General features: G+C 41.1%; 1 protein-coding gene across 8 annotated transcripts in view; it reads right to left on the reverse strand.

Moving 5' to 3' along the window:
• Positions 1 to 25,400, reverse strand: part of MYO3A (myosin IIIA) — a 131,820-nt gene that overhangs the window by 76,156 nt on the left and 30,264 nt on the right. For 4 of the 8 annotated variants that reach the window (XM_042476841.1, XM_042476838.1, XM_042476840.1 and 1 more), the window contains exons 6-9: positions 12,173 to 12,249; positions 9,025 to 9,170; positions 7,445 to 7,510; positions 2,632 to 2,802 (exon numbers count right to left, since the gene is read on the reverse strand). In XM_042476841.1, the coding sequence (XP_042332775.1) occupies positions 2,632 to 2,802; positions 7,445 to 7,510; positions 9,025 to 9,170; positions 12,173 to 12,249 (460 nt within the window). Of the gene's footprint in view, positions 1 to 2,631; positions 2,808 to 7,444; positions 7,511 to 9,024; positions 9,171 to 12,172; positions 12,250 to 25,400 lie in introns of those variants that run through there. The other 4 variants (XM_042476842.1, XM_042476839.1, XM_042476844.1 and 1 more) reach the window with 2 other exon arrangements.

Raw genomic sequence — 25,400 nt, forward strand, 5'->3', positions numbered from 1 at the left:
CTGCTTTCACTGAATACTTCTGAACACTGCTTTAAAGGTCCTCTCCTTCAAGAATGGAAACTTTTTCAAGGCAAGAAACCCAAATTTCCCTCTCTGCTCTGGAGGCCCACCCTGCAGACATTTGTCATCAGTTGCATCAGATGCTATCTGATGAGTGGTGTGTGTGTGTGTGTGTGTGTGTGTGTGTTCATCTGGAGCCTTTCTATATCTAACCTTTCTGCACTGAATTTTTCTGTGGGGTGAGTTATGATACAGAACTCAAAATGTCACGTTTCTATGGCAGCTTGGGTGGCTTGTGCTGGGGAGGTTAGGCAAATTCTGGTCAACATGTTTTAAAAATACTTAATTTGATTGGGGGAGGTTTGCAGGTTTCAGGGGCTATATTCAACCCACAGGACTCACTTTCCCCATTGAGGTAGATGGACAGTCCTGAGCCCAATAGTCTAACCATGTACAAAGCAGCATCATTTGTCCAAATCAAAAAGGGAAGGAAAATTTACTTTGTTTGTCTCCAGTGTTGTCACCAGCAATTTCTAACCGATCTCTACAACACTTAGACATTATATTCCATACAGCTGTTGCAACCCTCACCTGAACAAAGAGACTTTACATTTATCAGTGACAAAATACTATACTATCTGCTGGAAAAATGGGACACTCACAATGCAACCTTGAAGAAAGACAAACATCAAAATTATCTGCAACAAATAAGTAACAGGATTGCACTTATTGCTTGAAGAAGTGCTTGCTTGAGAAGGCATTTTGGTTTATTGCTTGCATCAAGTCATGCATCTAGTTTGAGTTCTTGAGTATGAGCTTCAGGCTCTCTCATTAGTGCTTCACACTGGATTTGCTCCTGGCTACTGACCCAGTATAGCTCTATTTCTACAAATATTGGCCACATCCCAGTTTTTATGGATCATAAAGGCCTGTTCCAAAGTGTGGAAAGAAGAATTGTTTTCATTTCTTGGCAGTGTATCCTTATGAGATAAATGACAGGCAATAAAAAGAATGAACTAAAGACTTAGATCGCACTGGAAGATTGCCAAAAAATAGTAGTGCAAAAGCAATTAAATTGCCATAAATATCAATAAGAAGAAAGGTGATTGATTTTAATGAGATTTCTCTATACAGCTCATTTGATATGGAGAAAAAGTGACATTAACAACTGAAAGGATCACAAATAAACTCCACAATCCTTTTTTAAAAAAATGTTTAAAGAAGTCTTGTAGAAATGCATGAATAGTCATCAAAGATTGAATTTCATATTCAGTACATTATTTGATGAAGTTATTTCAGCAGCTTAACACAGAGCCAAAACACTTTTGGTAATTTTGTGTAAAGGCTACAAAATACCAGATGCTTCCTGATGCACAGAACACAGAACACAGTGCTAAATACCTCTGAAACAAGAATGGCAAATGCCTCCTCTATAAAGTCAGAGCAAGTGTGGTGTAATTGGTTTGAGTGTTTGACTATGATTCTGGAGAGCAGGGTTCGAATCCCCACTTGGCCATGGAAATCCATTGGGTAATCTTGGGCAAGTCACACTCGCTCAGTCTCAGAGAATGGCAATGGAAAACCCTGTGTAAAGAAATTTGCCAAGAAAGCCCCATGACAGGGTCACCAAAGGTTGGTAACGACTTGAAGGCACACAGCAACAACATGAAGTCACAGATTTCTGGTAGGTTTCTTAGTATACCAAGTTGCTGTTCTTAATGTGCTACCCAGTCCACTTTAGCATATGGCAACCTTATGAAGGTGAGGTCACCCAAAGATCCTGTTTAGCTCCGGTCAATTCTTGCAAACTCTGATCTCTGGCTTCTTGTATTGGGTCAATCTGTGTATATATAATATGGTATTCCTCTTTTCCTACTGCCTTGAACTTTCCCCAACATTACTGTATTCTCCAACAGATCATGTTTTTCATAATATGTCCAAAGTACAACAGCTTTAGTTTAGTCATTTTGGGCTTCTAGTAAAAGTTAAGGCTTTATTTATTCAAAGGCCCACTTATTTACATTTTTGGCAGTCTATGGTATTTATAAAATGAAGTATGTGCTTTACGTATGGACCTTCCAAGTAAGTGTGCACTTATTAAGTGATTTGCTAATATTAGTGAGTAGCATTGCATCCTACTAAACATTTCAATAGTTTAAGTGTCTATGTTCCTTGGTTCAATTCTCCCTCAAACTTCAGGTGCTTGCTCTGAAAGTACTGTATTCCAGATATATAAAATAAGCATATACAGTAATTGGTTTTACTGTCTGGAAATGACAGGGTTTGCCATACAATTAATGTGCCTCTTCTATCTGGAAACGATGGAATTGCTATCCGATTAATTTGGATACAACTGGGTCAGGGAAGCCTGGTCTAATAATAAATAATAATAAAATTTTTATTTATATACCGCTATTCCAAGGATCACAGCGGTGCACAGCAAGAGATAAAAAAACAGTTAAAAACATCACAAACCCCAGTACCCCCAGCAAATAACAACAATTAACAATAACAACAATAGACAACCGAACAGCTCCCCATACAAATGGCTGTATAGAATGGAATACATAATGAATGGTTTACAGGTATGTTAGCTAGTTAAATGGGCTTAAAGTGAATTTTACTACATACAGACAAAAAAAGTACCTTGCTTTTTCTGTGACTCCCATTTGTTGGTGAACTTCAATAAATTCCATCAGTTGCATCTGCAAGACATTCTCTTTGCCCTCCACTTGTTTCACAAAATCATGCTGTAGCAGGTCAGACACAGTTGGGCGTTTCTCATAATCTTTGGTCAAACACCTGGACTGGCAAAAAAAAAAGAACAACTTTTTAGGAAATATAATGCAAGAGAGACAGTAACAAGAGGCAATGACAAGGGTCAGCAAAGGAAGCATGTGGACATGTATGACAAGCATGAGAAAACTTCCTTTAAATCCATTTACCTTCACCATGTTATATTTCACTTATTCATCAGCACTACTCAGTGATTAGGCCTGAACAGGGTACAAGAGTATCTCTGTACGTCTTTGTCCTCTAAGGCCCCATTCCCACTGGGCATATAAAGTGATGTATTTTGCTGCGATTCTGACTCTGATCTTTTTTCCAAGTAGTAATCGAATCCGTTCCCATTAAGAAAGGGTGCAAATGGACTCGGGTTTTTCTCGTTCCCGTTGAAATTTTCTCAGTTGTAATTTGAAGTGGACTTTTTTGCTCCCCATTCCCATTGTCCTTCCGGAACCTCTTTTTTTAAAGCAACTGTCAATCAAGCGCCTAGGCGCTTGACATCACGTCCAATCAATGGCTTAAGCGCTTTTCCCCTCTGGGAAAGGCAGAAGGAGCCTCCATCCCCCAAAGTCCCTTTGCCTCCTAAGCTCTCCTGTGTCTTCCCAGAGTCCCTCTGGGAATGGGAGGAGCCTCTATTCCCCCAAAGTCCCTTTGCCTCCCAAGCTGTCCTGTGTCTTCCCAGAGTCCCTCTGGGAATTGTAGAAGGAGCCTCTATACCCCCAAATCCCTTTGTCTCCCAAGCTCTCCTGTGTCTTCCCAGAGTCCCTCTGGGAATGGTAGAAGGAGCCTCTATACCCCCAAATCCCTTTGTCTCCCAAGCTCTCCTGTGTCTTCTCAGAGTCCCTCTGGAATGGGAGAAGGAGCCTCTATTTCCCCAAAGTCCCTTTGCCTCCCAAGCTGTCCCGTGTCTTCCCAGAGTCCCTCTGGGAATGGGAGAAGGAGCCTCTATTCCCCCAAATCCCTTTGTCTCTCAAGCTGTCCTGTGTCTTCCCAGAGTCCCTCTGGAAAGGGAGAAAGAGCCTCTATCCCCCAAGTCCCTTTGCCTCCCCCATTGCTCCCTGGGCTCTTTGGGGGGCAATCGAACAGGCATGGAAAAAAAGAAAAAATAATAGTTAAAAACGGTGTTGAGTGGGTCTCCTCACATGTCGATCTATGCATGTGGAACAGGGGGGAGGTTGCAGGGCGGCTTATTTACTATGTCTGGAGGTCAATGTAGCAATTTGCTATGTTTGGACACCCAAAAGAGCGCCTAGGCGATTGAAAGCTTAATTTAAACAAAAATAAATTTGTCTACACATGTGATCACCTTATCCTGCTTCCCACTCCACCGGGGAAAAGGCTATGCGAATGGGGGAAAATGGCGCCAGTGGAAAAGAACAAGCGGGTGATACCCCCAGGCCAGCCCCTTGAACACTGCTCCTCCCATCCCCAGGTTCCTGAACCAGACACCCTTGTCGTTCCTATTCATTTGCCCCAAATCAGACTCGGGAGGTGCAGGTAAAACCTCTGAAAAAGTACAGTCAAATCAATCTGGGTTATCCACCACTGATTCGGGTTTTTTTCCTGGAAAAATCGATTACATGGGGATCAGAGCCAAATTCCAATGGGAACGAAATCGGTGTAATGAAGATCGAATGCATGCTCAAATGGGAACGATCCCCACCTAATCCAAGTCTTGATCCGCTTCATAAATCAGTGGGAATGGGGCCTGGGTGTCTCAGTGGAGTGGAGTGGAGATGTCTGAAATGTACTGTGACACACATTTAATGGAATACAAGTAGAACTATCCATCTGGCTGGGAAACCTGCCACCTCCTCCTCCTCCTCCTCCTCCTCCTCCAAAGATATAGCTGTGTTAGTCTGGAAAATCAGTATGCAAATGGATCTTGCAGCACCTTTAAGACAAACTGAAAGACAGAAGTTGGTAGCATGAGCTTTCATAGACTTGAGCCGACTTCCTCAGCTGGCCCAAATGCATCTAAGGAAGTAGGCTTAAGTCTATGAAAACTCATTTTCCCAACTTCTATCTTTCAGTTAGTCTCAAAGATGCTGCAAGACTCCTTTGCATATTGTTGTTGATGATGTTGTCGATATTAAACTTTGTATGCTGCCTTTCACCCAAGACAGGGACTCAAGGCAGCCTACACATTAAAAAGAATACATGTCAAAACATAAAAAGCAACATTAAAACTAAATTAAACTATTAACTATATTAAATACATGCCCTTTCAAAAGTTTTTAAAAGTTACTTAATATAATTTTAAAAAATACAGCACTTACAGCCCTTTGTTAAAAGCCTTCCATTCTAAATTACCATCCGAATAAAAAAAATTTCCGAAAGAAAGACAGTAAAGAAGGGGCTATTCTAGCTTCCCTAAGATGGAGTTCCAAAGCCTGGGCAGCTACTGAAAGGGCCTCTCTTGTATTCCCACTAGCTGTACCTGTGAAGGTGGTGGGACTAAGAGAAGGGTCTCCCTGATGTATCTCAGGGGATGAGCAGGTTTGTATCAGGAGATATGGTTTGTTTCACCAGGGTTCCCAATCACATAAAGGGATCTATTTGAGTTCAAGTGAATCTGTGCTAACTGGTTCTACAGGCTAACTACACACAAGGGCACTGTAGGTAGGGCTAGTGCACATGAATCCTATTTTTCTTACAACCTAGCAAAAGCTGAACATGAGTCAACAGTGAATTATAGAGCTGGAAAAGCGAATGTGATTCTAGGCTGCAATAGAAGTATAGTGTCTCGATCAAGACACTTTGGTCAGGCCTCAGCTGGAATACTGTGCCCAGTTCTGGGCACCATACAATTCAAAAAGTATGTTGACAAATTGGAATGTGTCCAAAAGAGCGCATAAAAGGTCTGGAAACCATGCACTATGAGGAGAGACTTAGGGAGCTGGGTACATTTAGCCTGGAGAGGAGAATGCTAAGATGTGATATGATAGCCCTGTTTAAATATTTGAAAGGATGTCATATTGAGGATGAAGCAAGCTTGTTTTCCACTGCTCCAGAGAATAGGACCCAGAGCAATGGATTCAAACTACATGAAAAGAAATTCCACCTCAACTTCCTGACAGTAATAGCTATTCAACAATGGAACACACTCCCTTAAAGTGTGGTAGAGTATCCTTCTTTGGAGATTTATAAACAGAGGTTGGATGGCCATCCGTTATGGGTGCTTTGGCTGTATTTTCCTGCATGGCAGGAGTTTGGACTGCATGGCCCTTGAGTTCCCTTCCAACTCTATGATTCTATGAAAATGTAAACAAGGCATTCAAATAACTAGGGCCCTATACAGACCGGCACTTTGTGCTGGCCTGTGGACGGAGTTAATGTCTGCACGCTGGATGGCCTAACCCCACCTCCAGGGCACCATTTTGGGGGGCACCGGTCCACGTGGTGCAGGCCATCATGACGCCCCTCCGGTGCTGCCTCCACATGATCCAGCACCGAAGGGGCATCTTAAAGCCAAACCGCCATGGCTAAGGCACCCCTTGGAGGGACGGCACAAAAAACAGCCGCTTTTTGCAGCTCCTTTTTGTATTCTCCAGAGGCTGGATTGGGGCCACGGCATGAGGTTGCTGTGGCCCTGATCCGGCCAGTAAAGGGATGGCTGAATTACCTATTCCTTCTTTCTTCCTTGTACACTTTTTGGACACAGCTTTCAGGCATTGTGAGCTTCTGCAATGAGGCATGACCTAATAAATGTTACGTGTGTATGACCTCTGTGGCCCAGGGATCATCACTGCCATTTTGTCTGGTGAAACTACTGTTACATATCTAGTAACAGTATTCACTCTCGATTTTGAGATGGAATACTAGAAATTATTCCAGTGTGTCAGGACCCAGTCACATATTTATGCCAATTAGGTGCAACTGTTTCTTTCATTCCTGGAAGCCTGCCAGGGACAAGTAGCCAATGGCTCAAAGACTGGCACCAGTCCAGGGGCCACTACTTGGAGTAGCACTGCTTTAGGGTGCTTGGGGCCCATTTTAAAAGGTTAAAAATATACAGGGCTAAGAGGGTGAAGCCCTACGACATCTCCTTGGGGAGACAATACGGATACCCAAGCCATAAAAATTGGCCACCTCTGCTCTAGATCAAAATAGGGAGGTGCATGGGAAATGAGAGGAATTAGTGAAAATAATTTCCCTCCTCTTGCCAGTGGCCTCTCTGCTATCTGCACACAATCTTATGGTAGATTTCTGTGTCCTTCCATTCACTGAAACCTAGTTAGGAACAAAGCCACAGTAAAGAAAGGGACAGGGTCTGTGGGCACATGATTACCTTCATTTTGGTGAAGGTAAACAGGTCTGTGTCTGATTAGTGTCTTAAAACCCTCAGTGTCTCAGAATCCAGAACAGAAAATGGCAGAATGTAAATGTACTAGATAAAGACAAAGCAAAATATAAAAACCCCATTGTTATGATTTTAAAAAATAATTTATTGTCTCAAAATACTGTACTGAAATTGGCTCTGCATACTCTATAGCAGATCTTTCATAGTTCAGGGTAAGCCATATTCCTGTTCACCTAAACCATTTGAATCATTTCAATGCTATTTCAATAATCATCATTACATTATTTTTTGACTGCATGGTACATGTTTACACAAGGGTTTTAAAAAATGACTTTTTGTCAATTTGTCACTCACTTGCTGATAAAGTCATTGAATTCAGATGACCATAGTTCTGGCTGCCGTAATGTTGGAGGTGGGTTTCTGCAAAAGATGGCATTACTATTGGTTAACACACAGGATTACAATAGACTTGAATGCACTTTTCACAACAACAAAGAGAGTGAGAAAAGCCAAGCTGAGTAATGCGTTTGAAGAAAAGTTGTTGAAAAAATGATTTCCTGTAGTTTAAAAGGAAAAGTGCTTAGAAAATTATATTTATTTATTTATTTCATTTGTATGCTGCCTTTCTCCCAGAATAGGATCCAAGGAAGCTCCAACATAGGGTCAGTTAAAAGACCTTTGCAATACAAATTTGAAAACAATTAAAACTGCCACATAGAAAAGTATAATGCACTACTGATCATCTTAATGTTACAAGGGTTTAGAGAAAAAAGGGCTCAATACTCAGTAAGTCAAAAAGGTGCTATAATATCCAGCATTCTAAAAAAATCAAATGTCTGACTTTTTAAATGTATGACTGACAGCTTCTTTCCCATTCCACAAGTAGCAGTGCAATTCTTTGCAATTCTTTGCAATGTTTGATAATATTTTTAGGATTCAAAGGAGAAAAAAAAGCTATTTCCAGTTCCTCCTAATCTAACCTACATAGGTCAACTACTTTGATCAAGAAGGAGCTATTTATAATTTCAGAAAATTAAGCTGATTAAGCACTCAGGGAAACATAAGGCATACATCAGAATTAATTTATTCATAGCACTTCACAAATAACAAATCTGAGAAACAAAGCTGTTCCAAAATATTTGCCACCATTATTGCCCAGCATCTATCACCAGCATTTGTCACTTTGTGTCATAATAAGGCTGGGCCTTCATGACGGGTCCCTATTCCAGGGGGGTTACAATTAAAACCATCAAAAAGAGAAACATAAGAGGAAGGCAAGGAAACGTGGGTTAAGGGTAAAAAGGTGAAGAATATGTGATGCTTTCAATTATGTCTGCATTTCAGCTTTATCATAGTAAGGTACAGCTCTTGGTTTACCTGAATAAAGAACAACACAGTCTTGTACTGTTCTTCTGACAACCTTTGTTGCTATGTCTTCAAGCTGACTCCAAGTTAGGGACACCGTATCATAGGGTTTTCTTGGCACGTTTTATTCAGATGATGTTTGCCACTTAGAGTGTTGACTTGCCCAAGGTAACCCAATGGGTTTTCAAGACTGACAGGGGTTCAAACCCTAGTTTCCCAGAGTCACAGTCCAATACTCAAACCACAACACCGCACTAACTCTGAAATGCGGGTGACACATTATGGTTAGGTAGCATGTATCAGCTAATATAGAAACACCCTAAAATTGGTTCCTAAAACACAATAACACAGACTAAGTCCTAATGTCCCATATCTATTTGTTAGAAAATTTAAGTTGCCTTCCTTAATGAAGAATCCAAGTTCATTTTAATGTTGTTATCTCTCGTTCTCTAATCAAAGTTAAAGATGGGCACTGACACCCATTGAGCTTGTGACATTTTTAAGTAGCTTTTCCCAGAATTCTTTATTTTTGCCAGTGAGATACAAGAAAGATTCACCAATGATAGTACCTTGGTATTTTAAACAGGGCTCTCATGGGATGCAAATCAGCCAATGGTGGGTCTCCATCACCTAATTCAATAGCAGTGATACCCAGTGACCACGCATCACATCTGGCATCATAGGAACTATCCAACTGTTGCTCACATGCAATCACCTGTCAAGATATAAAATTATTAAAAAAATTAAAATCAAGCACCTGACTGGAGGCCCTGCCAAACAAGAATTTTACAAGCAATGCCTTGGGATTTTGTTTGCCCTGCCTTTTAAGCAAATTCACCTACTGGTAATTCACATTTCCCAAACTAATATATGGATTGGATCGCAGTTATGTTTGGGTTTTCACACTTCTCTAAATTTTGTGATGCAATTCTCAGCTCAAAACAACATACCAAACTGTATATTGCAATCCATATTTTAGGTTAAAATTCATGCAGAAATGTACATTTTTAGATTAATTACATATAAATGTGTATTTTAGGATTAAATGAATGTAAAGCATATACTTAAGGGAAAAATTGATATCAAAATGCTATTATTATATAAAAATGGGTATTTAAATGTGAATGTTCTTGTGTGTGTTTTTAATATTTGCAGACTGATGTGAAAATTAGATAGAATCATAATAGAATCATAAAATTGGAAGACCAGAAGGGCCAACCAGTCCATGCAGGAAATCACAATAAAAGCATCCCCAACAAATGGCTATCCAGCCTCTGTTTAATTTTTTTATCCCTTTTTGAGGATGGGGACATTTGTCCTCCTCCAGTCTGCTGGCACTACTCATGTTCTCCAGTTCTCAAAAATAATTGCCAATGGCTCTGAGATTACATTTGCCAGTTCTTTTAATACCCCTGGATGTAGTTCATCTGGTTCTGGAGACTTAAATTAATTTAGAGAAACAGGTATTCCTGTACTTCGTCTTTATTTATTCTGTGCTGCATTTCTCCTATTGTGCCCTCTGCTTCATTTTCCTTACGTCAAGCACTCTTTTCCTTTTCTGAGAACACTGAGGCAAAGAAGGTGTTGAGTAGTTCTGCCTCATTTCATGAATGGACTTGAAATGAACACATTCAAAAGTCACACAGGTTGGGAACAAGACTGATCCACTGATCCCTAATGGAAAAATATGCTTGTTGCAGTCAAAAATGTTCTTATGTTTTCTGGCACAACAATCAAGAGAGATATAGTTTTAGACTTTTTAATGCCAGACTGTGTAAAGTCAAACTATCTTGAAAATATAACTATATTTAAACTGTACTAACATCTGCCAGGCTGCCCTAGAATAGCAGCCATACTACAAAGTAAAGCAAAATAAAACAGAACTTGGATATAGACAACTACTGGAATACGACTCTGGAGACTAGGGTTTGAATCTCAACTGGGCCACTGGGTGATCTTGGGCAAGTCACATTCTCTCAGCCTCAGAGGATGGCAACAGCAGATCCCCGCTGAAGAAATGTGCCAAGAAAATGCTGAGGTGCACAGAATGCTGTTACCTTCCCAGTGAAGTGATACCTATTTATCTACCTGCACTTTTACATGGTTTTGAACTACTAGGTTATCAGAAGCTGGGACTAGTGATGGGAGCTGACTCCATCGTATGGCACTTGGGTCTCGAACTGCCAACTTGGTGACCCTGTGGTCATCAAAGTTGGTGTCTTAAGCACTGAGCCACCACATCTCTGCAGGGTCACCACAGCTCAGAAAAATGACTTGGAGGCACACAGTGAGCATGGATAGTGGTTGTGCTGGCTGGGTTGAGTGGGTTCTGAGAGCTGCAGTTCTAAAAGTAACTTTTCCAAGCTCTGCAAACAAACAAACAAACAAAAAAAGTAGAAGCATTGAGTCCCAAACAACTCAGCCCATGATTTTCTGCTGCAACAATATACTGTACAGCGGGTACAGGGAGGTTCTTTTCCATGTTCACAGTGCTATTGCCATGGTAACTAAGCATCTGCCTACACATCTGAAAGGAATTCAAATAACATTTTTTCCAGCAGGGATTAATGCACTTCAGGCAGAACCAGCCAGAGACGTTCTGCTACCTGAAATGAAGAACAAGATGGCACCCTTCCCATTCCATCTGCAAAAGCTGACTGAACTGGCAATTAAATCCCTCTTTAACACTGACAATGGCAGCATACTCTTCTTGGAAGAGCAGATTAGTTTAAGGGAGGGAGGGCTTTCCCCACCCCAACACCTTGATGCCACTTCCCACCATCTATTTCCTGTGGTGACTGCCTACCTCTATCTAATAGTAAGGCCTTCTCTAACTCCAGGACCCAATGAAGACCTTGATACAAAACCAGGTATTGTCTCCATATACCTAACTACTTCCATTAAGAACTGTACTGTATCCTCTATTTTTCACCACTGAGTGAACAGAGGAGAGTATTCTTGACCTTAGTGCTCTGGTTGTGTAATGCCTTTCCCTTAGAGGTCTGAATGTCACTGACACTGCTTCTATTTTGGGGTCCAAGTTAAAACTTAACTTTTAATTCAAGCCTTTGGAGCTCAGTGAGATCATGGCTTGGTTATAAGGCTAACTGCATCCAATGGTTTAAAGTGTTTATATTTTTATTTAAATTAAATTTAAAGTGACTTTATTGATTGTGGCCAGCCCTGAGACCAGCCCAGATATAGAGCAGGAAAGAAGGAGGGAAGGAAAGAAAGAGAAGGGGTGTCGGTAAATCAGCCAGTCATGTGGGTGTAGGTAGGTTTCTGTGAAAAGCCGTAAAAACACTGTTGTTTTTTTAAAAAAAGAATTTATGTCATAAAGCCTATTACAATTGACATTTTCTTTGTAGAGAAACAATTGACTGCAATATAAGGTAGTTGCTTTATTGTACCTGAATGAATAATGACAAAATGTCACCTCAGCTATATTCTGTTTTAATAGCTTTAGAATTGATCAAAATGTAAAGCACTTTGTCAAAGGATCTAAAAAAATGTTGAGAGAGAGAGAGAGAGGGAGGGAGAGAGAGAGAAAGAGAGAGATAGATAGAGAGAGAGAGAGAGAGAGAGAGAGAGAGAGAGAGCATGGACTAGAAATGTGTGAGAGGAGACTAGGAAGTGACAGATTAAAAAGAAAAACACAGAAAGCATAAACAGACAGATCTCAAACTAGAAATTAATTTTTTAAAAATTCCATCTAACCTCAGGAGCCATCCAAAAGGGAGTTCCTACTGATGTATTCCTTCTGAGACGACTGCTGGTCAGTTGAGCCGATACACCTAAAGAGAACAGGCAAATTGATACCAGTATGACATTTATGTTTAAGGAGTTCTATATGGAGGGTCTCACCACTTCTTATTTTCCTAATTATGTTCCAACATGGCATTTCTCCTTCTAAAGCTTAGCAGCATTTTTGCAGCTCTCTACCAGCCAGCCACCAATACCACACCAGCGTAGGCAGAAATATCCAGCTTGCCTTTCTGAATTTCCTCCATCGCCACCAGTCGCTGAAAGGGGCTTGGACTTAGTTCTAAATTAGGGTTTTTACATGCAATCCGACAGCACATTTTTTGGATGGATGATTACAGTCTTTCTGTATGCTTTTCTTAGCAGCAGGAAACCACATTGAGCTTTTCTAACACAGTGTACGTTTTTAAAAGAAAAGAATAATATAAGCCATACTTTTTTTTTAAAAATGGTGCAAAATGCAAATAGCACATGAGATGCATTAAATCTATATTGAACTTGAGCTGCTGCCATAATTGGTTGCCTCACATTTGCACTGTGTTGGGGATCTTTGGGTGGTGTATACATAAAAATATACATCATACAGATGCCTCTCAAACAAAACACATGACGTTACCAAAACATAAATTGCAACTCACATCCATGGCACACTTTTCAACTGCTGTGATTTGGCATTTACAGTCCTGCTTAATCCTCTGCCATCTCACTTTTGCAGAGATGGCATAGTTTCTCTCTCTTTCACATTCTCCCTCAGCTTACGTCCAGTGATGTAAACTGAGTTGAAAGTGCAAAAGTAGTTTGCACTCATCTATCTCAGCAGGGGGAGAGAAGAGGACAGGGAAGATTTCTCTGTAGACATAGAAGAAAGCAAACTACCAAAGCCTCTCCCAGCTTGGCTATTCTTCTTCTTCTTCTTCTTCAATAATAATAACAACAACAATTATTATTATTATTTTTAGCATGCTTCTCCCATTCGGATCAAAGCGGGTTCCAAAAAATAGCAAAATTACAATAACGTTTGCCATCTTTATCACATATATATTGTTTGGGTACATGTGTCCCAGTTTTCCTCTGGATATGCTGGAGTGTATGAGGGGTGGAGAGTGTGTGGTCTTTATGATGTTGGATGACAACTCCCATTACTTGCTTCCCATGCTGCTCATCTAAATGATGCTAGGAAAGGTAGAAGATAGTAGAAGGAGAAGAAGACTGAAAGCCAAATGGATAGACTCAATCAGGGAGGCCACAAGCTTGACTTTGCAAGACCTGAGCAAAACAGTGGAGGACAGGAAGTCTTGCAGATATCTCATCCATAGGGTCGCTATGAGTCAGGGCTAACTCAAGCACAGTTAACAACAGCAGCCTGAAATGGCTTTACATTTCATGGATTTGTCTAATCTCTTTTCAAAGCTATGTAAGCCAGTGACCCCCCTCTACATCATCCATAAAACTAAGGATCTGTTTTGTCCATCTGATAAGAAGCTTAGCCTCTGCTTGGTATCACAAGGAGAAGTGCCCACAAACCCAACTGGCTACACATATGTCCCTCATCCATTGAAATGGAGGAAGTAAAACATGGTTGAGTCACTAAAGATATCAAAGAGTATAAGTGTATTACATTTGTCATTTGCTTTGACACAGCAGGAGCTAAATGATAGGGTCATAAAGTACACCATTAACTGTAAAACAAAACAGAACAGAACAGCTACAGTCATGGTTTCATACTCACATCTATTTTTCTGTCTCCTGGTCTACTGACCTACCTAGTTATAATCTATACTCCAATTTCTCTCTATAGATAGAGATGTCTAAAGCAGTTATCATTATATAAACTATATTAAACAAGCCAATCGTGAACATGTATAAACACAAATACTAAAACAAAGCAGCAAGAGCAGCAATAAAAGAAAACAACAACACAGAGCTATACCAAAAACTGACAAATCTAAGCAGCAATAATAATAATAATAATAATAATAATAATAATAATAATAATTGTTGAAAAAGAATATATTTTCAAATGATGGTGGAACACTGGCAAAGAAGTTGAAACATGAAGAATATCAAGTGGGAATACTGTCTCATTGTTCCAACAGAAGCAACTACAATAGCCACTAAAGCTTAATATTAAAGCTTTGTCATTCTCCTAAGATCCAGAGTTTGAAGCTGGTCTATGACAAGCCAGGATTAGAGTTCAGAGGTATCATGAAGGTTTAAATCCAGTTGTTAATTCCCGCTAGAGGAGACAAGTTCAATGAATGGGATTTGCATAAATGTTAACTTACCATTCACAGTAAGTGATTTGATAGATCTACTCTATTTGGGACTAGGAATTGGATTTAAGCTTAAATTCTTTCTTCCTGATAGGTTCCTAGCACTTGAAGATACACCTGTTGTTAGAAGGAACCAAATGGAAGGGATTGTGTTTGAGCTTTATCACACGGAGGGTTTTGCAGCTCTGTTCCGATGCGACTGCGGGTCCAACCATGCAGATTCATGCTAAAATGTGATGTATTATCTCACGTGATTGCTTTCTATGGGGGGTTGTTCCAAGGCACTTCAGCAGTCAATCCAAAGTGACTCCTCATTTTGGTGAATTCGGCAACAAGCGAATTCACAAAAATTGCTTCTAAGCCCACTTCGATTTCACTCTGAATTGCTCTGGTGTGGAATACACCTGGTACACCCCCCCAAACCTCCAAGGTCCCACATTTCCCCATGATGCTGTGCTGCAATTTTGCCCCATTTGCTTCCGTTGCTCGGAATGGTAGATTTAAATGTAGATGACAGGGGTGAAGGGAATGCAACAAGAGGATGGAGAGAGAAATGGGAGCAATGGAGGGGGCCATCAGAGGTTGGGGGAGCAACCAACTCCAAGTCCCAGAATTCCATAGTCTCGAGCCAAGGACCCCACAACAAACTCCAACTCCCAGAATTCCATAGCACTGAGCCAGGACAGTGGAAGTGGAGTCAAACCGGATTATTTCCCCAGTGCGGATGCAACCTAAGAGAAGACAGGAGGATAGATGTAGATGTAGTTGAAATACATGAGGAGAATCACAGGAGGATAGATGTAGATGTAGCTGAAATGGATGGGGGCTCTGACACAGAGGACCCATTTGAATTTGGCTGCCAGGGATGGGAAAATAGAAGGGGGGAAGAAACGTGAAGCCATCATTCACATGAGGCTAGCATTCATGTAAAAATAGAACCAGGAAGTGTCCCCCTTCTTTACCCCGGAAGTGCAAAGGTTCACAATGCGTTCAGAGCCCCACTGAGCATGCACAAGGGTTCCAATTTGAATCGTTGAATCTGCATGGTATGTACCAGTGTGATAACTGAATGTGCACTCACTCCGCTTTGACTCAGGAATCACCACAATTCCGATCTTCACGTGTGATAATTCATCATGTAAATTGCTTTGGATTCGAATTGACTCTGCTTCCCCTTCAAATCGAATTGGCTCTGGATTTGAGTTCCAATCTCACGTGTGATAAGGGCCAGTGTTAATGATTGGTAAGCCAAGATTACCCAGAATTGTGGCTTATAGTTTTGAGCAAATGCAGCCAATGTAACCATGGAAACAAGGAAACTCTACATTCAGGGTACGACTACAAAAAATAAGAAAAGGTGATTTGGTCTTTTCCTCTGTCAGTATAGATTACACACTGTTCACTCATGCTTGCCCAAGGGTTGCCAAAGGTATGCCATGTCCATATACAGGCACGCATATTTATGATTTGGAGAGAAGGACATGCCTCCTTTTCCTCACACAATATAGCCTGTGGTGATATAAATGTAATTCACATCAGTTTGGCAAAGGGATACAAATATGGACCATCGTGCCAAAGGAAAAGGGCAGTGGATGAACTCTTATTGTGCTACACTGTCAGATCTGATTAACATAAATTGCTTCACTGACAAAAGGGCAAACATAAAACTAACATTAATTCACAGGAGAAGCTGCACTGAAATAATGTTCCATACCTTTCATCTGAAGTGCCAAAATTTATCAGAGCATGTAAAGATTCTTTTTGGATTCAACAGAATGTATGCTTTAAATTTTAATCATGAGACACTGCTTTCTTAATGATGGTTTTAAAAATTATTAGTATTAAGATTAACCTTTTGCTCTTGCCAGTAGCCTGGCATTTCAGTTTCCAACAATGGCTGAATGATACGTTCTTGGGCTCTTGCCTCTTAGGACAGGATCATGATGTGAGCGTACCACATTTGGCAATATTGCCTTTCACTTCCCTCAACCAGTTAAGCCTAAAGCCAGCTGACACATAAGTTTTCTGACAATGGCTTTTCTATGGACTAGTGTCTTTTTGTGTGTGAGAGTGAGTAATGTGTGTTTAAAACTATTTTTAGAGGAAATGTAAATATATAAGACACATCCATATGGATTAAAATCACAATGCAAATCTTACACAAAGGCACAAAGTCTTGAAAGCATTGCTCTGTTGCATCAGGGTACATAATGCCTGGATAAAAATCCACAGAATATTGTATGTCTGAGTGTAGAATCTGGAAAACAATTATCTAGTCAGCAGAGCCACTGGGACTTGTAATCCAAGCTCTGCCCATTTGTAACACTGGCCAGGCCTACTGTGGTTCACTGCTGCTTCACTTGAACTGAGTGTGGATTAGAATGCAGCTATCACATGCACAGTTGTATGTTGCAGGGGAAAATTAGTAATAATCAAACCTGGTGTCACTGTGTATCATTCAGAGATGCAGTGGAAGTTTCAATACAGTCAGCTCTTCTTCAAAAGTCATGCTTCATGTGGCCTCACCATCTAAAGTACTGGGACAGGTCCTTACCTCTGGCACTACCCAGGCTGTGGAACAGCCCCTGTAAAGAAAGTTACCCTGGACTTTCCTTGGTTCTTTAAGATGTCAGGCTGAAATAGCCTGCAGAATAGTGATATTAGGCACCACTAGCCTATCTTTACTGATGGATCTGCAGACATATATATTTTTTAATTCTAGTCTTATTATTCCATATCAAGCCATTCAAAGTCCCAGCTGTGCTACTCCATAGAAAGTGACATATGAGTATCATATTATCTGGTGCGTGGAGCAGTGACAAACACAATAGTACTTGATTGAAATCAGTGAAGCAGAAAGCTTTATTTACTGATACATGTTGGCATGACTAAAAGAAAACACTAAGCCCTTCTCTGACTCATTACTGAACATCAGGCTCAAGGCACAGAAAAACTTATTTCTGAACAGTTTCAAGTGAATTTGCTTTGACTAATGACTATGCTTTATGGAATGATTCATACAAAGCTCATACAGGGCAACTAGAATTCTGATTGGAATAGGATGCTATCATTGCTTCATGGTAGCTGGAGGACAGGGGGTCTTGGAGTTGTCTCATCCACAGGGTTGCCATAAGCAGAGGTCAATTCGATGGCAGTTAACAACAACAACAACAGTTCTAGTGAGTTGTATGTATATACATTTTAAGAATTATTAGATCAGCAGGAATGTAAGTTAAGGCTTAATGAACAGGGTTGCTATATACAAAGTTTGGATAGGTTTTATCTGGATTCCAAGGGTGTTGTCTCATGCCCATTTGGACTACAGTCTGGTGTGGATTCCAAAATTAATTCTTTCTTTCCCTCTTTCTTTTTAAAGTAAGTATCTGGTGCTCTTGTAGAAGGTAAGGCAAAATGTGGAGGCATTTTATGGTCAAATTGTTCTACAAGAAACAAGTCCATCCTGGAATTTCAGGCATGAAGAAATGCAGAGCAAGTGGTGCAAACAGAAGAGAGCAAGAATTAAGGGAGGGATGCACTGTGGGTGCACAATATGAGGTGAGGGAGGGGGCAGGAGAGATGAGAGAGTGAGTTGTGAGAGTGAAGAAGGGCAAAAAACAAGTGCATGAGCAATAGAGTGCAAGAAGCAAAGGAGAAGTGCATTGAGAGGAAAGAGGTATGGCCAGAGAAGGGAGTAGAAGGGAAGGGATAGTATGCGGTTTGAGTGGTGGAGTGCAAGAATCAAGGGAAGGACACACTGTGAGCGCTCAAGATGAGATTAGGGAAAGAGCAAGAGGGAAAGGAGAGCAAGCAAGGGAACATCAGTGTATGAAGTAAATGAGGAGCATGAGTGGTGGAGTGCAAGAAGCAAGGGAGGAGTGTACTTCAAGGTTATAAGGGAAGTAAAGAGAAGGAGTAGGAGAGATGAAAGAGTAAGGATTGAGAGCGGAAGAGTACAAGAAACAAGGGAAGGGAACACTGGTAGGGTGCAAACTGAGGGAGGGAGTAGGAAACACAGGAGAACAAGCTGTGACTGTGGCAGAAGTAGCAGAGTGCAAGAAGGAAGCAAGTGGCACAAGTAGCACAGCACAAGAAGCAAGAGAGTTCATAGAGGTGGAAGAGTAAGCAGTGTAAGTGATAGTGTACAAAAAACAAGGAAGGCTTGCTGTGTGAGGGTATGACGTAAAGTTGGGGAAGTGAGTGAGGAGGAAGAGAGAGCAGTGCAAGCAGGGGAGTGCAAGAAACAAGTGAGAAGCATATTGCAAAGGCACTAAGTGAGGTGAGGGTGGGAGGGTAGGGAAGAGAGGGTGATGGAGGGAGGGGGCAAGCAGAAGAGAAGGGAGGATGAGGGAGGGAAGGAGGGAGCAGAAGAGAGAAGGGAGGGTGAAGGAGGGAGCAGGCAGAAGAGGAAAAGGAGAATAATAGAGTACAAGCAGCAAGGGAGGTAGGAGATGCAGTAGCAGAATGCAAAGAACAAGGGTGGGGAGGCAGAAGCACAGTGAGGGGGGCAAGACATCATCAGCAAATGTCCTCTAGGAGAAAGGCAACAGTGTGATCCACTGATCCCATGCTCTGTTCCCTGAGGTGGCTACCTTATGATACTACTCTGAGGAAAGAAGCTGGGAAAAGACAGGGTAGATAAAGCTTATTAAAGCAGATGTTTGATGTGAATATTCAGATTTTGGGGAAATTGATCCAAATGACGATAAAAGAAAAGAAAACACCTTTTAAAAAAATAGATTAACTCCACATTTTTTGTGGATTTTTCGGGTTATGTGGCCATGTTCTAGAAGAGTTTATTCCTGACATTTTGCCAGCATCTGTGGCTGGGATATTCAGAGATGGATGCCGGCCATGAAAGCCTTTGACTTCACAACTCCACATTTATTTGTCTGGAGAATATGGTATTGGGATTTTAACTGCCTATATTTACACATATTCTAGTAAGTTAAATATACATGAGAGGAATACCATCTACCTCGAAATGGTCTATTTTTCTACTGTCTTCCACTTTACCAAGCATTTTTTAATGAATGCAAATACATATGGAAAAGAGCAAGGAGTTGAAATCTTATCTATTTGTGGCATCTTTGTAAACAGCTTTCTAGGGCGGAATGGAAGTTTCTTTTAGGTTTAGAGATCCACAAGAGAAAAATCTACCTGGATTGAAGTTAGCTGGAGGGAAGAGGGAAAGTTGAGCTTCACCTTCCCATCCTCCACTCCTAAATAACCCAACTCTCACACACAGGTTTCCTACCATATCGTCTAGTTCAGCTTGGATTTCCACAAGCTGCTTAAATAAATCTTTTCAGTTCAGTTCAGTTGGTTCAATGTGTTCCAGTACGTGTGTCATGCCAATGTCAAATATTCTAAATAAAAAGCCAATTATCTTCCCTCTGTTTCTCAGAGATGACTAACTGCAGAGTTTTAGCCTCTGGCTTAGTCATGCTGCCTGATGCTACAAGCAAAGCTGTCCCTTTCTGTCCTCTTGATTCAGCTCATCCCTTAGCTTGGAGATGGACCGAAGAAAGATCAGGATCTACTGGGAGATCTGTGGGTTCGATCATCAAGGATTTGTGACTGCCAGCTCTTTAGCATTAATAACCGTCCCTCCTACACTTCAATATTAGATTCCACTACCACTGCTGTTTCATCAAAGGGTGCTGCTATATCTTAGACACTCCTTACCTAAGCTTTGCTGCCTATGGGATGCTGGGAACTGCAATCCACCAACATCTGGTGAGCCTGCATGATCCCACTCCTACCCTGCGAGATGAATACATCAGCTAGCCAAAAAGGGTTGTATGCACTTATCTCCTATCTTGCTGCAGTTCTTGTCAGAAGTGCCCATGCACCCTCCAAACTATGATTGATTGTTTGGAAAGAGATAACACAGACTAGGCTAGCTCTACCTTGTGATGGACATCAGTGACATTCACAAGAAAGAGTTCTCTATACATACAGATGTATACACAGAGAATTTCTACAGGTGAGCAAGGAACCTGGCATAAGCCTCTGTGGACAGATACCTACTTCTGGTAATATGGCAAACAAATGGTTATAAAGGACAGTGTGCCTTAATGGAAGTGGGTTGGATTAGAGTATGAACTCCTATGGACACCTCTGTACATTCAATTCAGCATAGTGCATGGATGTCTACAACCCTCCTAATTTGTTTGTAGTTTTCAATGTATGATTGAATAAAATGTTCTTTTTAATAAATGAGTGGTTATGAAATGTCTGGTTAAAGTTTGTGGTTAAAGATGAGATAAAAAGGCAATTTCTCTTCAAACAGCACATGCCATACTGAGACAGCTGTGCAAACAGTTTGGCACTGGATGAGATACAGAGAAACTACTGCTCTCACCTGATATGATCAGCAAGAGTGCCTCATCTAAATCTATTGTTCTGGAAGAGTCAGTTTCATATGCAAAAGCAGAAAAGCAAGAGTGGCTGAAATTACCTCCTCTAAAGAACTCTGCTTTCCTTTCCTCTTCATCTGTTCAGCTTAGATGTTATAGCAATATATTTTTCATTAAGTCCTACTGAGCAGCCTCATTGTGGCATGGAAGTCACCCTGAGTTCATGGAGGCTAACAAGCTTTGAGTAAGGCCATAGTTGCAGACTATGGCGTAGTACACACTGCCAGGAAGCAGCATTCTGGTGGCAGTAGTAGGGCTTGGGAGCGCAAATCAACCACATGCTCCCAAACCTTATGACGTGCAGGTGGTGATATTATTGACCAGCACCACCTACACGGGGGCATGTAGATGTTTAAGTGCCCACACGTCTCTTAGAGGAAGCGACGTCATAGGGTTGAGTCACAGCTCTAGGCGGCTTCTTTTTTTGCTGTGCATTGTTGCCCCATGGTTTGGTTGCTGCGGCAACGCTGCGCAGCAAAGAGGGACGGCATTTCGCCACCAGTGTGCACCAGGCCTGTGTTTCTGACATCTGAGGACCAGCCAAGCTAAGCACAGAAAACCTCACCATTAGCAAGCTGGCCACAGCAACAGAGAACACAACAACAGTATGAATAGTTACAGCCTGCATTGCTGAAGCAACTACCGGTATTGATGGTCATAGAAATTCAAAGTAAGAGCAAGACATGGCTCTGTGTTAATAAAAACACTTCTGCCTGCACAGCACCTGCTTTTCAACTGATCACTTCGATCCATTGACGCTCCCTTTCCAAATTTACAGAAATAGAGGATCTATAGCTTGGGACCATATTAACTTCTTTCCATTCTGTAACTCTCATGTCTGATGGGAATGTGGGAAATGGTCTTTTAGGTGGTTGTCTCCAGGCTCTGGAACTTCCCCTTGCTTGGTTCCCTCCTTGTTGTTTTCCTGCTAACATTTTTATACTGACATCCATTTGAAAACTAATCACAAGGGCTTTTAACAATGTTGTTCTGATATTTTTATCCATGGCTTTTCATGTACTTTATTTATTTATTTCATTTGTATGCCACATTTCTCCCCGGAGGAACCCAGAGAAAACATTTAAAATCTCAGTAAAATTCACAACAATTAAAATCAACTACACACAATATAAAATCCCACAAAATATACAAATGTTAAAAGCATAACTAAAACCCACCTACTCTATAAAAACCACCCTGATATGAATTATATACCAAATGCCTGCTGAAATATAAATATCTTGGCTTGCTGACAAAAAGCAGGCAGGGAGGGGGACAGCCTAGCCTCCTGTGGAAGGGCATTCCAGAAGATGGGAGCAGCCACCGAGAAAGCGCTCTCTCGTGTTCCCACCAAGTGAGCTTGTGATCTTGGTGGAACCTAAAGAAAGCCTTTTCCTGAAGATCTTAGGGCTCTGGCTAATTCATATGGGGAGATATGATCCCTCAGATACTGTAGTCTGGACCTAAGCCATATAGGTCATGATGGGATCACACTCCCCCTGCCTAGAGGATGAAGTTCTCAGTTTGGGAGTACTCCTGGATACGTCTCTATACTTGTCATCTCAGGTAGATGTGATGGTCAGGAGTGCTTGATACCAACTTTGGTTGATATGCCAACTGCGTCCCTACCTGGACCGAAAGGACCTTGAAGCAGTTGTACATGCTCTGGTAATCTCTCATCCTGATTTCTGTAATGTACTCTACATGGGGCTACATTTGTACCAAGTTCGAAAGCTTCAATTAGTACAAAATATGGCAGCCAGATTGGTCACTGGTTCTTCAAGGTTTGACCGTATAACACCAATCTTAAAAGATCTTCACTGGCTACCAATTTGTTTTCGGGTGCAATACAAGGTGTTGGTTATTACCTTTAAAGCCCTACATGGCTTGGGCCCGAGTTACTTACAGGAACGCATCTCCCTACATAATCCACCCTGCACTCTCAGAACAACGGGGAAGAATTTGTTGAAATTGAAAACAACTATACTAGCCTCAACTTCCCAAAGAGCTTTTACTATAGCCACTCCAAGATTGTGGAATAGTCACCCGGAAGAGATCTGTCTTACCACCTCCTTGGAGACCTTTAAGAGGGCAGTTAAGATGGAGCTCCTCTGGCGAGTATACCCACCCGATCTTGTATAAGATATACAGATCCACCTCCTTGAACAGGATTGGAACATCTTTATCCTACAGTTGCTTTTTGATATGTTGTTTTTAACTGCTAACTCTTTATGTATTTTAATGTTGTGCTTGTATTTGTATTTTTATATTAGGTTGTAATCCCCCCTCGATCCACCCAGAAGAGGCAGGAGAATATATATATATATATATATATATATATATATATATATATATATATATATGGGATGTAATCAAGGCATGTGTCACTGCAGCCAGATCTGACATCTCAAAAAACGGATGCAATTGCTGTATAAGTTTCAACTGTGCAAATGCACTCCTAGCCACTGCTGAAACCTGGGCATCCAGGCTCAGAGATGAGTCCAGGAGAACAGCGAGCCTGAGAGAGCCAGGAGAACCTAAGCTATCTAGCTACAGTATTTATAATGCACTCTCTAAAATGAATTTCTCCCCCTTTCCATACATTTGTAACTGTTTTCCATAATTTGATCACCTAAAGCAAGCTGTACATGAAAATATAATATTAAATAAATTAATCAAGTCAAATTAAGTTAATTTAGAAACTTCAGTCTAATTGTTTGTGACTACATGCCACATGCTATGCATTAAATAGCACTAAATAAAATACCATCCTGCTACATTACTCAACAGCAAAAATTCTTAGACTTAGAGGGATTCACAAAGAAGATAATTTCAACTGGGGAATACTATTTGAAAGTAGAAGAAAGATAAATATAAGAAAAGTACAGTCGGCCCTTCTTATACACGGATTTTTTATACATGGATTCAAGCATACACGGTTTGAAAATATTCCAGAAAAGTATAAATTTACCTTGATTTTCCATTTTTATAAGGGACACCATTTTGCTATGTCATTATATTTAATGGGACTTGAGCATACACGGATTTTGTTATACACGGGGGATCTTGGAACCAAACCCCAGCGTATAACAAGGGTCCACTGTAATACTGTGCCATGAAGGAAGTAAACTTATTTAGTTCAGATTTTTATATGAATTCACCTAATTTAGCCTCTGGACTAGGACTCTGGAAGGGTTCGAATCCCCACTCAACCTTGGAAACCCACTGGGCAACTTGCACTGTCTCAGCTTCAGAGGAAAGCATTGGCAAACGTCCTCTGAATAAATCTTGCCAACCCCCTCACCAGGATTGCCAAACCCCCATAAACTGGAGTCAACTGAAAGATACATAACTGAAAACAAAACCACCAAGGCTGCATCTGCACTGCAGAAATAATCCAGATTGACACCACTTTAATTGCAATGGCTCAATGCTGTGGATTCTGGGAACTGTAGTTTGTTGTAGCACCAGAGCTATCTGACAGAGAAGGCTAAATGTCTCACAAAACTACAATTCCCAGAATTCCATAACATTCAGCAGGGGTAGTTAAAGCGGTATCACAATGGATTATTTCTGCAGTGCAGATGCAGCCTATGGCACAGGACAGACCGCCCAAAAAGGGTGGCCTGCTGGTGCCTGTTTTTTCACCGGAGGGAAGCTGCAGCCGCCAAACCGCGCAGCTTCCCGCCGGCGGAAAAAAACCCCGGTGGTGGTAGAACAAGTGCACCACTGGTGCTGTGCAGACACTACACGGCGCTTATGTAACAATGGCAGCACCATGTATACAGGGGGCCGCCATTGTTACTCCCTTGTCATGTGCTAGGTTGCGGGGGGTGTGGGCGCTCCGCTTCCAGGCAACCCTAGCATGTTATGAGGGTGTCAGTAAGGGCCCGTATGTACTGGGCCTATGTGAATCAAAATGCACTTGTGCATTTTAATAAAGATTCCCATACTGTTCTCTACTCAAAAAATAAAATAATGTAAACTAGAGGAAAAATATGTACAAGTACATAAATATGCATGGAAATATACTGAAAAACATTTTAATAGAATTGCTTGGAAAAAATTAACATCTCAGGAGTAAGCACATGCAAAGATGTGTGTATCAAAGAACTGCATACAAAACCATATATTATTAAATCTACCAAAAAGTATAACAATTTACACTGACATTTTAAACAAAGAATCCTAATGTAAAACTGGGTGAAAACATACATACAAGTTAGAAAAATAAGGAGGAGAATGGAACTGAAATAGAAAAATTCACCATCTGTTTTATACCAGCTCATTACATTGCTGAGGAACACAAGTTCTGTTGAGCTGTTTGTTGCTGTTAACTGCCCTTGAGTCAATGCTCAATTATGGCAACCCTGGCGATGAGACATCTCCAAGACCCCCTATCCACTACTGCTCTGCTTAGGTCCTGTAGATTCAGGGAGGCCTGATTGAGTCAGACTATCCCCCATGACAAAGTGTTAAAAATTATCCACT

This window comes from Sceloporus undulatus, chromosome 6 (assembly GCF_019175285.1).
Source record: "Sceloporus undulatus isolate JIND9_A2432 ecotype Alabama chromosome 6, SceUnd_v1.1, whole genome shotgun sequence".
NCBI classification, from domain to species: Eukaryota; Metazoa; Chordata; class Lepidosauria; order Squamata; family Phrynosomatidae; genus Sceloporus; species Sceloporus undulatus.